The 14579-nt window shown below is 37.1% G+C and overlaps 1 protein-coding gene across 1 annotated transcript in view; it reads left to right on the top strand.

Moving 5' to 3' along the window:
* The window catches only part of LOC135471702 (mitochondrial inner membrane protease subunit 2-like), a 68090-nt gene extending 54702 nt beyond the window's left edge, over nucleotides 1-13388 (top strand). Inside the window, exons 5-6 of the mRNA XM_064751021.1 lie at nucleotides 12328-12430; nucleotides 12739-13388. Of these exons, the coding sequence (XP_064607091.1) occupies nucleotides 12328-12430; nucleotides 12739-12837 (202 nt within the window). The 3' untranslated portion in view covers nucleotides 12838-13388. The remainder of the gene's footprint in view (nucleotides 1-12327; nucleotides 12431-12738) is intronic.
* The last annotated feature ends 1191 nt before the right edge of the window (nucleotides 13389-14579 follow it).

Raw genomic sequence — 14579 nt, 5'->3', positions numbered from 1 at the left:
GTTGTATTTAGTTAGTGAAACTCAAGAGAAGTGTGTGTTCCCACCCTGGTTGTATTTAGGTAGTGAAACTCAAGAAAAGTGTTTGTTCCCACCTTGGTTGTATTTAGTTAGTGAAACTGAAGAGAAGTGTGTGTTCCCACCCTGGTTGTATTTAGTTAGTGAAACTCAAGAGAAGTGTGTGTTCCCATCCTGGTTGTATTTAGTTAGTGAAACTCGAGAAGTGTGTGTTCCCATCCTGGTTGTATTTAGTTAGTGAAACTCAAGAAAAGTGTGTGTTCCCACCTTGGTTGTATTTAGTTAGTTAAACTCGAGAAGTGTGTGTTCCCAACCTTGTTGTATTTAGTTAGTGAAACTCAAGAGAAGTGTGTGTTCCCACCCTGGTTGTATTTAGGTAGTGAAACTCAAGAAAAGTGTGTGTTCCCACCTTGGTTGTATTTAGTTAGTGAAACTCAAGAGAAGTGTGTGTTCCCATCCTGGTTGTATTTAGTTAGTGAAACTCAAGAGAAGTGTGTGTTCCCGCCCTTTGTATTTAGTGAAACTCAAGAGAAGTGTGTGTTCCCACCCTGTGTATATGTAGTTAGTGAAACTCAAGAGAAGTGTGTGTTCCCACCCTTTGTATTTAGTGAAACTCAAGAGAAGTGTGTGTTCCCACCCTGGTTGTATTTAGTTAGTGAAACTCAAGAAAAGTGTGTGTTCCCACCTTGGTTGTATTTAGTTAGTGAAACTCAAGAGAAGTGTGTGTTCCCGCCCTAGTTGTATTTAGTTAGTGAAACTGAAGAGAAGTGTGTGTTCCCGCCCTGGTTGTATTTAGTTAGTGAAACTCAAGAGAAGTGTGTGTTCCCACCCTGGGTATATTTAGTTAGTGAAACTCAAGAAAAGTGTGTGTTCCCACCTTGGTTGTATTTAGTTAGTGAAACTCAAGAGAAGTGTGTGTTCCCAACCTTGTTGTATTTAGTTAGTGAAACTCAAGAGAAGTGTGTGTTCCCACCCTTTGTATTTAGTGAAACTCAAGAGAAGTGTGTGTTCCCACCCTGGGTATATTTAGTTAGTGAAACTCAAGAAAAGTGTGTGTTCCCACCTTGGTTGTATTTAGTTAGTGAAACTCAAGAGAAGTGTGTGTTCCCGCCCTAGTTGTATTTAGTTAGTGAAACTCAAGAGAAGTGTGTGTTCCCGCCCTGGTTGTATTTAGTTAGTGAAACTCAAGAGAAGTGTGTTTTCCCGCCCTGGTTGTATTTAGTTAGTGAAACTCAAGAGAAGTGTGTGTTCCCACCCTGGGTATATTTAGTTAGTGAAACTCAAGAAAAGTGTGTGTTCCCACCTTGGTTGTATTTAGTTAGTGAAACTCAAGAGAAGTGTGTGTTCCCAACCTTGTTGTATTTAGTTAGTGAAACTCAAGAGAAGTGTGTGTTCCCGCCCTGGTTGTATTTAGCTAGTGAAACTCAAGAGATGTGTGTGTTCCCACCCTGGTTGTATTTAGTTCGTGAAACTCAAGAGAAGTGTGTGTTCACACCCTGGGTATATTTAGTTAGTGAAACTCAAGAAAAGTGTGTGTTCCCACCTTGGTTATATTTAGTTAGTGAAACTTAAGAGAAGTGTGTGTTCCCAACCTTGTTGTATTTAGTTAGTGAAACTCAAGAGAAGTGTGTGTTCCCACCCTGGTTGTATTTAGTTAGTGAAACTCGAGAAGTGTGTGTTCCCACCTTGGTTGTATTTAGTTAGTGAAACTCAAGAGAAGTGTATGTTTCCACCCTGGTTGTATTTAGTTAGTGAAACTCAAGAGAAGTGTGTGTTCCCACCCTGGTTGTATTTAGTTAGTGAAACTCAAGAGAAGTGTGTGTTCCCACGCTGGTTGTATTTAGTTAGTGAAACTCGAGAAGTGTGTGTTCCCATCCTGGTTGTATTTAGTTAGTGAAACTCAAGAAAAGTGTGTGTTCCCACCTTGGTTGTATTTAGTTAGTTAAACTCGAGAAGTGTGTGTTCCCACCCTGGTTGTATTTAGTTAGTGAAACTCAAGAGAAGTGTGTGTTCCCACCCTGGTTGTATTTAGTTAGTGAAACTCAAGAGAAGTGTGTGTTCCCACGCTGGTTGTAATCCTTAATCTGTTCATATAAGTAGTTAATGTTTTTTTTTAACAGAATTTAATTTTGTCGTGCTTGGAAATATTGTTGAAAAATAATACATACATGTACATGTATTCTGATTATGTTGACACATCAATTTAATATTATTTCAAAATTTTATCTAGTTTGGAATCGTAGAGAGTAATTCTGGAACTGATCTCGGAACATGTAGTGATGATAGAATGAATTGAAGTTTGAACAGGATATTTTGAATTTCAGTTGTTATGATCTATTCATAAAAGCTTTGTCAGAAAGGCTTCCTTATGCATGAGTACTGGTGAGTATTTGGTTTAATTGCGATATCAGTTAAACTTGTTGGATTGACCACAAGTTTAGTGTCTGGATGCCTTGGGGGGAAACATTAAAAGCGAAATACGAACCTTTTCATTTTTCCAAAATTGTTGTCTTCAGAATATTCCAGAATAAAGGCTGTGGGAGCCTTTGTCATGAAAGTACTTAACTAATAATTTATCTTTATTGGTTTTTATGCCTCCTTGTGAATGCCTGTCAATTCACATGTGCGTGTTAGTTGTGGATAGGATTTCTCAAAAACTGTTTGAGATTGGACATTCACATTTGCTACACACATTTTTGTCATTTTGTATATGGCCTCATTAAATTTTTAACTTGGAGGCATTAGTTATTTTATTCTATCTTCAGTTTTTTCCCCACAAAAAGGGGACATTTGTTTTTATAATCACTCAGTATGGCTTCTAGTTATTTTTATCTTAGCATAACATGTCCAGATATCAAACTAACAGCGTAATGTTGGTTGAAGGCCTTGAAATACCCTGATTCTTCAATCTTTTCAACCACCACTGCAACCAATATTTTGAAACATTCTGAGAGAGTTATGTGATGTAGAGAAATTATTTGCACAGTTTTATGAAGCTTGCTTCTTTAGTGACACAACCTAATCATTTTCTTAATAACTGGATGCATAAATGCCGCTGAAAAAATTGCTGTAGTGGTTGAAAAGGTTGAAGATTTACAGTAATTAAAACTTTGTAAGTGAGGCTTTGAACAGTCTTTTGCTAACTAGTGCCTGGCTTCAGGAGGACATTAATTATTCATTTGATGCTTGCTCAAAACAATAGGTGCCCTACTCAAGAATTTTTCATTTATATTGTCACAGTTAGTAAGAAACCTTGATGTTAATTACATGATATATTGGTGATGCTAACTTGCAGGTGACAACAGCAAGAACTCAAACAACTGTATCATTGTGGACAACCAGCATTTCCAGAAATAGTCGAACATATGAAGAGTATTTTAAATAGTGGATTATGAAGGAAAAAAAACCTCCACATGGAATAACCAGCTATTCATAAAAATTTGACACAGTTGTGTACTTCTTGTGATGTCAGCAAAGGTAACCAGGAACAGTAGTTCCCTTTTGAAAGTATGCATTAAATATCAAAATATATGTATTTGATATTAAATTATATGTATTTCATATCAAAATATATGTATTTGCACATAGTATTCCTGAATTTCCTGGAAAATAAGCTTATTACATATTTACAAAAATGGGCCTAGGGACATGCGTTTGTCCATCTGTCTGTAAACTTTCGTGTAAAAGCTCGATCTCTGCAACGCTTTATTAAGTCAAATTTTGTGTCATTGAAGTACAAAGCCATGGAGAAGAAACCTGTTGATTTCTGGTGACCTTGACATAGTCTTATCAAGTTGAACAGGTCTGCTAAGGTTAAATGGCATGTGGTGTAAACATTGATCAAAGTTAAGGAAACTTACAGTATGTCACATATACCTCATATAAGGGGGAAATCCTCTATCGATTTTATTTTTTCAAGGCCCCAACAAAGGCTGCTATATTAATGTCATAAATGCGTATAGCCCTAAGGAAGAACTCTATAGATTATATTTTTAACATTGACTTTTTTTTGGAAGGTGAACAAGGTTGCTGAAGTGAAATGGCATACAGAGCTACCATTGTTAAATGGCATGTAGTGCTTGTATTGTATGATATATTCTGAAGGCATGGAACAAAACTAATGAAAGTTATGTTATGCATATGCCTAATATTCAGGAGTGGTACCATATTCATTCTTAGTGACCTTGGCAATTTTTTCAAGGTCATCTAGTTTTTTTTATGGTAAATGAGTGTAAGCACATTATGTTTTAAATAGTTTAAAGACAAAGTTGTCGAATTCATGTCACATATGAATTCCTCTAGTCATGGAGACTTATTTTAGTCTTAATGCTTTAAGGATTATACTTGAAGACTTTAGTACATATTAAAGCACCATATAGTTCATTCATTTGATGTGCTCAAATCTGAGGGTTTTTTAAATTGCACAGTATGTTTTTTTGTTTTTTTTTTATCCCATGCCCAGTGTAGTCAGTGCAGCTCATGCTCTCTACCTCTCCGGCCATACGAGGGAAGGTTTGACAGAAACCTGTGGATGGTCTTGGGTTTCCCCGTCCTCTGCCCATTTTCCTCCCACCATAATCCTATAAGAGAAATATTATTGAGTACAGCATAAAACACCAATCAAACAAATAAATAAATAAATAAGGAATGTATTTGGTAGAGGTAATATGGCATCTCTTCACTCTGTCAGCGAGTGACTTGTAATTAGTTCAAATTTTAAAGGTCCATTTTTTCTTCATTCTATTGGCCTGATCAATTTCAAAGTTTGTGTACCATTACTCAAGATATTTCGAGAGGAATATTGTAAATACCGCAGATTTAATTAAAATTCTGTTAACTAGGATGTTATATTCTGATCTATTGGCAGGATTAATTAAGATTTAAAGAGGAGGGTATTGCAAATTTAGCAGATTTGATGCATATTAATTACCGTTACAAACTCTGCCAGTCAGATGCTGATTATATGAATATTATATGGAAAAAATTAATGAGCATTTTGAGTAAAACTATGCATACTAACATTGAATTTATTCTGCTAGTTTAAATTAAGCTGTGTGCAGTCACATTGATCACTCACCCCAAGATTTTAAGATATGCTAAATATATATATGATTATACCTGTAATGTAATGTAAGTTTGTTATCTGCATCTCCTCCACTAAGAAGTGGTACACATCACATTTTATTTTTGGTCACAGCTGGCTGTGTCCTCCCATGTATTCTATTAAGAGTATCATCGGCTTCACTCAAAGCAGAAATTAACATGCTGACACCATGAGGTACAATAAAACAACTATATGTATTGCTATTGCAAGTTGCAATATTGTGATTTACCAGGTAATGGTATTGACTGTTGTTACAGGCTCATTATGCAATAATGAAAGGTCTTCAACCTTTCCAAATCTGAAGTGCTTTTTTCAGTTGAAGAAATGCTTACAATAATCATGAAAATGATGCTAAAAATTATTTGTGTGTTTCATTATTGATTTATAAGGTTTATAAAACTGTGCAAATTATTTCTCTACACCCCATAGTTCTCAGAATGTTTAAAAATATTGAAAAAACACATGTATTAAATCAGTGGAAAATTGTTAGATGCTGTTGCATTTATGTTTGATATAGAAATATATTATCATCTTATCACTTTATTTTTGACTTAAGTAAAGCTATTATGTGTTTTTGTATTTTTCAATTTTCAGAGATTGCTCAGAATGTCCAATATCATAAGTTTTGCAAGGGATAATAGTTAGGCAGGATTGGTGCACTTGTTTTTTTTTGTTTTTGTTTTTTTCTAGACCATTTAAAATATTACACACACATGTAGATAGATTTTAAAGTTAAGGCATAGTCTGGCTGTAACAAATGGATGCTGTCGGGCTGCAGGCTCTTTTTATGAATATGTTTTATTGTAAAATATTGATTTTACAGTAATGGTGCCCCAGTCTATGTTATCTAGCACTTGAACTACCCATCAAATCTTTTGATATATTTGTTAATAAACACTCATTATAGCCAGGGTTTATCAGGGAACATCAGTAGGATGGTTCTAGATTGATAAGGGTTTTGGAATCAGACATCTTTTTGACTACATTTAGTGTAGGGATTAGAGCATAATGTAGATTGTTAGATTGGTAAGATCTCATCTGACTATTACATGTAGATGAGATCAGACATTTTTTGACTACATGTACAAGTAGTACAGTAATTCTAACCAGTTCAGTGTAAGACATTGAGAGAAGCGTACACAGACACTAAAGACTCTACATCCAGATGCTCTATACTTAAAGACATTTTGTCATGTAACCCCTGACTGTTGAGGTTAAAAGAAATTTTGTTTATGATTATTGAAGGTTGCAAACCTTATGATATGGCATTTCAGAATTTATGAGCTACATGTAAGTTCAAAGCTTGGTATTATGGGCACAATAGATAGGTTTATTTATAAGGAGCAAATGTTTTATACCCTCAGTACACTTACAGTGTATTATGTGGGCTGTACTGTTTTGTTCTTGTCCATCCATCTTTCCAGAATTTGGTTTCTGCATGATATTTTGGCTCAAACTTTTTGGATTGGTCTCGCATTGGTTTGTAGGTTTCTCGGATTGACAGTATATGCTTATGATGGTATTTTGGTTGACTGCTCATCAGTAAGTTTTGTCTATCTGGTGTTTGATTTCCAAAAGATACATGTACACAGACATGCACATGTTTTAGGGATTGTTATTTAATTTGGCGTGTGGGCGCTTTTCTCTGTATACATGTATGTGGTTTCTATATGACACCTTTATTCCTGGCTCAAACTGTTTGGGTTGGTTTCAGATTTGATTTGTGTTTGCTTGCCTTAGCATGAAAGTCTCCTTGGGATTATTTCATCTGCCTGTCCCTGGCTGTGGGCAGTTTTGAATAAGCAATGTACATTGTACTTTATGCTACTTCTAGTTGGTTTTGTTTATATTTTGTGTATATATTTACATGTCAAATTGACTGCATTGATGAACAAATTTGTGCAGTAAGGTTAATTCTCAGAATTGTGTTTGACTCTTCAAATGCAGAGGAACATATTTGACTGAGCTGATAGGCTTTGCATGGTTTACAAATAGGTTATCTTGGCCATTTTTGGCAAAAATGTCAAATAGGTGATTGAGCTATTGATTAGTTCTTGAACGATACTCTAATATGTATTTAACCAAGCTTATGTACAAACACACAGGCAAGGCTTATGCAAGAATGCATAAATATATGTTTACATGCATCAAGGCTTAAATGTGTGGGTACACAGGATATACAACAAGTATTGGCTAATGCAGACATACATGTACATGTATTTATGTGCAGATGAATTTGATCAGTGACTTGCGGATCGAACAATAACTAAAACAAATGCCATAAAAATTTGATTGTGTGAGGTCATTTTTTTAAAATGACAAATTTATTAAGAATTAAGTTACAGAAAAATAAAAATAGAAATGAATTTAGTATTTTAAAACTTGGAAATGAAATGAAGTTAGAATCCGCAAAAGGTGGGGGCTAAAAAAGAGGCAAACTGAAGACAGAAATTTAAACCATCACGCCCCCAAGGGAGAGGAGAGTGGGAAATTTCTTTCACCCAAACCACATCTTGCCTCCCTGAAACAAAATTTTGGAAAGGCCGCAATGAGGCCACGCTGTCTTCTATATGCTAGTATCACCATAGGGATGATCCCTGTCATGTGATGATCACAAGTGATGGTGCATAGAGGTTATCAGAACTCAGTCAACTCACTCCCAGAAGGGGAGATCACTCTCCCAGGGGAGACTAGTTTTCCAAAGGGAGCGTTGATCTAGAATTAAACATTATGAGACGATAATTTGTCCACACACAAAGATCATTATAGCCTGTCTGTAATTTGTATTTATGTGCAGACGAAATTGATCAGAGACTGGCAGATTGAGCAATAACTAAAACAAATGCACAAAAATTTGATTGTGTAATTAGGTCATTGTTTTAAAATGACAAATTTATTAAGAAATTAGTTACGGAAAAATAGAAATGGATTTAGTATTTTAAAACTTGGAAATGAAATGAAGTTAGAATCTGCAAAAGGTGGGGGCTAAAAAAGAGGCCAAAGATAACAGGAACTGTTATCACCCCACCTAAAGTCTCTGATAAATTAAGCTTACTGGAACGTAATTATATAGAAGTCAAACACCTTTGTTTGATTCAGGTTAACACTGAAAGCACAATACATGCTTGTAACCATCATAGGAGCAGTCAAGTTCTGGCCTCCTATCGAAAAAGTCCGCTCAGTAACGAACAATACAACATATCATAAAACATGACATAGAATTCAGGGAGCAAAGATGAAACTTGGAGTACAAATGACATTTGGCTGTAGATTATTTTATACAAAGGATAACCCAGAATTTAGCATTATCTACAAGAGATTCATTTAAATGTAGAAACTGACCTCAAAAGGTTGTCCTAAAAAAAATTGTCACCTGCTTACCGTATATATAGGGGAAGAACTGCAAAATATTGATTATGAATCTCTGAGAGCAGGAAATTCCCAATAATGCGATTCTCTCTAATACGTTTATTATAAATATCTGAGAGCAGGCAAGTAGCTGGCCACCCAGCACTTCCACTATGCAAGTTCACTCTTACCAAAAATGATACATGTATGTTGAATCCCTGAGAGCAGTCAAGTACTGGCCCCCCCAGGAAATTCCCAATAATTTAATTCTCTAAAAAAAACATATGTTACAAATTATACAATATCTGAGAGCAGGGAAGTACTAACCTCCCCGAACAATTGCACCATGTAAGTTCACTTACTAAAAATACCACATGTATGATATTAAAGCTCAGGGAGCAGTCAAGTACTGGCCTGGTTGAAATTTCAGACTGAATGCCCAAATGACATTCCCTAAACACCAACAACATCCTTTCGATAATGAAATATGGATGTATAACAAGTTTAACTATCAAGACTGGCTTCCCATGTAAGAATTTTCTGACACTTCCTGTCCAGATAACCCAATATATTTACTACAGTAATGGATAATAATGCACAACAGTAGGCAGTCAAATCCTGGCCCTATCGAAATGCATAGTGTAACTAAGTGAACCATAAGCAATGTCTTACCAGAACAAAAACGTATGCTGTTTGAGCGGTCAAATTACTGGCCTTAAGAATGCAAGTCAATGGCCCCAGGCATTTTGCTGCAAAACTGTTCTGACTAGTTGGTCTTAATTTGAGAGAAAACATTGATGCGTATATATTGCTTCAATGCATCAGATTTCCAACCACCCAGTTTACCAATCACAGTTTGTGGAATGCCCATAGAGGCAGCCGTTGTTGCGGCTCCAATGTGGAACTGTGCCCTTTGTACTGTTTTGTGTCAAGGCCATTAAAATTAAGCGCTGAATGTAATGTGCTGCAGAAATGTTTGTAGGTAACAGGAGCACCAGAGCCCAGCTGGAAGAGGGCCTACAAGTTGATAAATAATTTTTCAGGGCTCGTACAGGGCAAAGATCAGGGTTTTCTGAGAGACACAGATCTATGCTTGCCCGGTGAGAGTAACTGAACTTGAAATGGTGAATTAAAACTGTTATGGATGAGAAGCCACTTGCAGTTGAATGAAAGATGAAGTCTTTTCTGTGCAGAACTTTGTCTTTCACATTGCATGAATTTTGTGACACTGTGTTTATTATCTCCACAACAACCGCATTATGTGTCATGAAAAGAACTCTGTGATTTTTTAGCTTTAAACCCCAGATCTCTAAAGTTAGAACAATTGGGAATAGCTCTTTTGCCGCTATGATCTGAGTAGCCATGTCTTGTTTCCATGGGCCTACGAACCATTGATTTCCAAAAAGAGCAGCAAATCCCATGCTCCCAGCTGCATCTGTACAAAGCTTTATTGAGTCAGATGATGCCCACTTAGAAAAAAGGAAACATGCCTTACCATTGAAGTTGTTAAGAAATGACAACCAAACATCAATAATATCTGCTTTGGCATTATTGCTTATTCGAATGTGATGATGAGGCTTAGAAACAGCAATGGCGGGATTCTGCAGAATACGCAAGAATGATCGTCCTGGAATGATGACTGAGCAGCAGAAATTTAGGTAGTCAGGCAGTGATTGAAGCTCTACTAGGGTCACACCTTTTTGATGCTTAAACTTAAGAAGAAGATTTAGTGCCTTTTCTAGCTTCTCCTGCAGTAAGCGGGCCTCCATCTTGTCAGAATCAATCTCAGTTCCATAACTTGAACTACAGTTTTAGAGATTACAGTTTTAGAATGTTTTATGGAAATACCTATGTGTTCGCATAATTTAGTTGAGGGTGTCGATTGTGCACTTCCTTGAATTCGCTGGGGTTAGAAAATCAACATTATCCAACAGGTGCGGCATAGCATTCACATTGAAGTGATGTTGCATGAACCATTGAAGGGAACAACTAAGACTTTCAAATATTTTGCTGGACGATGATGCCCCCATGGGTAGACATTTATCATAGTAATATTCATCTTGCCACACAAAATCGAAAAAGCGATAGTCTTCTGGATGGATTGGAATTAAACAGAAAGCATCTTCAATATCTGCTGTGGAAATGAGGCAATGTCTGTCTTGTTGTTGGACTGGAGAAATAACTTACTCTGTGGAATCATACTGCACTTTGGAGAATTCTTTTGGTATGTTTGTATTGACAGATTGATCTTCAGGAAAAGATAAGTCGTGAATTAGACGAAATTTACCAGCTTCCTTCTTTGGAACCACTCTAAGTGGAGAACAAATTAGGTTAGAAATAGGTTTTTCAGAAAAAGGGCCTGCAATCCTGCCTATACTTAATTCTGCTGTAATTTTGTTTTCGACATGGTCTGAATGTAATCTAGTTGAGGTATGATTTCCAGCAGGGTGGAGTGAGGGAATGCCTTGAACACTTAATCTGAACGTGAACGAAAAGCGGTCAGTTTCAACTGATCAGGGTAGCTTACCAAATAAAAGGACAGCACCTCAATGTTAACAGGAGTTGGAAGTGGATGGGACAGGTGAGCTGGATTTACAAGTTGTTGGATTGTGTTTTCCTTGGCACTTGTAACAAGTGTGTTTATGCTGGCAATTTGGTGTGTCACACTTTCCTGCTCTACAGTATTTCCAACAGTATCCAAGTGGGAACTTTCTAAAGGTTCCTTTACCTGAAGAGGGTTGAAAATTGCCCTTTTGGGCTGAGTTTGCGGAAGGTGCAGGTGAGGCTTTTAAAGAGCACAATTTCCATTGTCATCATAAATTTTGTCCCAGGTCAAAATTTGCACGAGTTTTCGTCATAATACTTTGCAGCAGGAGAGCCAAAGCGTTGGCTTAGAAGTGTTGCCATACTTTATGAGACTGGGCACTTGATCTAAAAACTTTGTTGCGTACACAGACATAAAGATATCAAATGCCTGGGACAACTGACCTATGTGAATAACCTCTTTACGTCTAGGTGTTGAAAGGTTTATTTGTGTCCCATCAGATGATACTTTAACAGAAGGTTCGTCGTCCGATGGACTGAGGAGATGACTAAAGTTGATGTACTCATTGGAGTGTATCCTGGCTCTTACTGAATCTCTAACATTGAATCCTAAAGGTAATGAGGAGGAAAGGAAACCAGTTGCACAAATATCTTAAGGAGTGGACAGAGAATTACAACTCGAAGATATCTCACCCTGCACTCAGTGGTGTAGACTCAGCCACGACAGAGGAGGCCTGGGGTGGGGGCAGCAGGAGCTGACGGGACTCAAGCGTCTTCAACACCTCCGCCGCAATGGCCTCAACACACAGGCATGCACATGATGTGGTTAGGGCCTGGAGGGCTGAACCTTCACCCAAACCACGTCTTGCCTTCCTAAGAGAAAATTTTGGGAAGGCCTCAATGAGGCCATGCTGGCTTCTATATGCTAGTATCACCATAGGGATGAACCCTGCCATGTGATGATCACAAGTGATGGTGCATAGAGGTTTTCAGAACTCAGTCAACTCACCCCCTGAAGGGGAGATCACTCTCACAGGGGAGACCACTTTTCCAAAGGGAGCGCAGATCTAGAATTAAACATTATGAAATGATAATTTGACCACACATAAAAAATCAGTATAGCCTGTCTATAATTTGTATTTACATTCCATTTGGTTTGGCCGTATAATTCTCATGTGGGGTTGGGTTGCCTTGTGTATCTTATTTACAAGTACATGTAAGAATCTGCTATCTTAGATACAGTGTTCATTCAGAGAAATGTTTTGAATCCTGTTTTTAACTATGGTTTTCAGCTGTTCATTTACCTGTGATTTCAGACCGCTGTCCCATGATGAGAGTGTAGTGTCCATCCCTGAGGGTCATTGCTGGGTGGAAGGTGACCACCATAGACACAGCTTGGACAGCAATCTATTTGGGCCCGTCAGTGACATTTTAGATCTTTATGTCTTTAAGTACTTTTTTTATGTCATTTGACATCTTGCTTCCCAGTACTTAATTCTTTAAATTATGGTGCATTAAAATACAGCTGGATGCATATAAATATCCTAAAAATGTCTGAGTGAAATTCTGCAGGAAGTAAATAAGTAATTGAAAAGTTCCAAAGAAGTGAGCAAAATTACTGGAGCTTTATGCAGACTGGTCAAAACTCAAGATTTGAGTCTTACTTCCATCTAATTATAACCATAAGGCTATTGCGTTCTTTGATGCTTTCAACATTTTAATTTCAGGTACCAGTAGCACTGATAACTGCCAAAGCTTCTCACATTGTCTGGCCTCCAAGAAGGTGGCAAAGGTTAAAGGGTCAGAAACCAAGGTCGTTATTATAACAACATTCAGAAGAGATCACTTGAGAAGATTGTATAATATTGTTTCAATATAGTCAATTTGATACTACACAATAAACATTATAGAAACATAATTTTACCAGGTGTTACATTAATAAGGGCACTTTGGTGCATTTCACAACTCTGAACTTGGCTGTTTATGTACTGTAGTAACAGATGGAGGTTATGTGTACAGGTATTCATACATAGAAATTTGCATTCCATAGTTCTGCACCATTTATGTTCTCAGTTTTGCCATTTCTCATGCAAAATAAGGTAAATATTATTTTTTAGTTACATTCAGGGATACTGATAATGGAAAACTATAACCAAGATTGATGGCTGGAGAATTAGTGATGTAACTTTTCCAATGAATACCAGAGTGTGTGCTTTAGCTTGCCTAAGGAATGATAGACATAGCGCATTGTGTGGAGGATATGTGAGTTACTTCCCCTTGTGGAGCTTGACCCCATAAATGAGATATTTCTTGGTGGTGTTGGTTAAATACATTGTATAATTGTTGAATTGTGAATAAAGCTGATATTTTGAAAATATTTTCCCAAATAGAGGGTGTTTTTCTTCTGGTGTATTGGTGGAAATTAGGCCAATCTATGATCTGCTGTTTCTTTGATAGTGAATAAGCGTGATAGCCATCTTGAGTGTGCATAATCGGCATTTCATTGCTGCAGGACACACAAACTGATGTGGCTATATTACAGCATTGCAGCCTTGGTCGTTTCATGCAATTCAATAAATGGAACTTTGTGTGTTGGCACAACCAGTTGTGTAAATCAAAAACTTACGCATGGAAAATTAGAGATGATTCCTTATTTCTTGCCAAAATTTTCAAAGTTGTGGGATAGGCATGAACATGCTTTTGTTTTTCTGGCATATGGCCTATTTTGCGCATGCGTACTGATGAACAGTTCGAACCAGCTATTGGCTATTTGGACTAGACTTTTGTTAGTCATCTGGGAGTCAAAAGAAATGATCAGACTTTTCTTGATTTTTGAAGGTTAACAACAATCCTGCAGAAAAAAACAATCAGAGCCTGTAGTCTGAACTTATTGCATTGAAATGTTAGCACAGGTTGAGTGTGGTGTCATCACGCATGAAATGCGACACACTGAATTCGACGTAGCGATGTCATGAAAAAATTGGAAATATGAAGGTCTACTGTCCTTGTAGTGAAATAATACAACCCTTGTCAAGAAATGCTTTCTTAGGGTGAAGAAATTATAGGTCTGCCTTGTAATCGAATGACTGCAGTTCAAGCTGGCATATTGTCCACCTAAAAGGGATACAGAATCAGATTCACTGGTGTGAGAGATGGGCTACTCTAGGCTATGCCTAGCTTAAGGCGAGTTTTAGGTGCAGCATAGTTATTCAAGTATGACCAAAGCTGCACTGTGAGCCATTCAGCATTGATTCTCTATCCCTCTAAGACCTTGAAAGATACGGTGTGGTGTATCTGGTCTGGTGTCTTATTCGTAATATTCAAGTAAGGACAGCAATATACGTGTGTCAGTTACGCAAAGGCCGTGCTACAGAGAACATGTTAAAACTGAAGTTCAATCGGCCATAAATTTTTGAAGACAAATTTCCTTCTAAAAACTTTAGAATGCGCAAACAACTGCCATTGACAACATACTGTGAAAACATGAGCGTGTGAATCTCCAAAATGACAGCGACTGTACGAGTGAATAAGTGAGATTAGCAAATGACTTTTACAACTTATCTCACCT

Source organism: Liolophura sinensis, chromosome 7, assembly GCF_032854445.1.
Source record: "Liolophura sinensis isolate JHLJ2023 chromosome 7, CUHK_Ljap_v2, whole genome shotgun sequence".
NCBI classification, from domain to species: Eukaryota; Metazoa; Mollusca; class Polyplacophora; order Chitonida; family Chitonidae; genus Liolophura; species Liolophura sinensis.
Note: the sequence above shows the minus strand (reverse complement) of the source record. Positions and strands in the feature narration are given on the sequence as shown.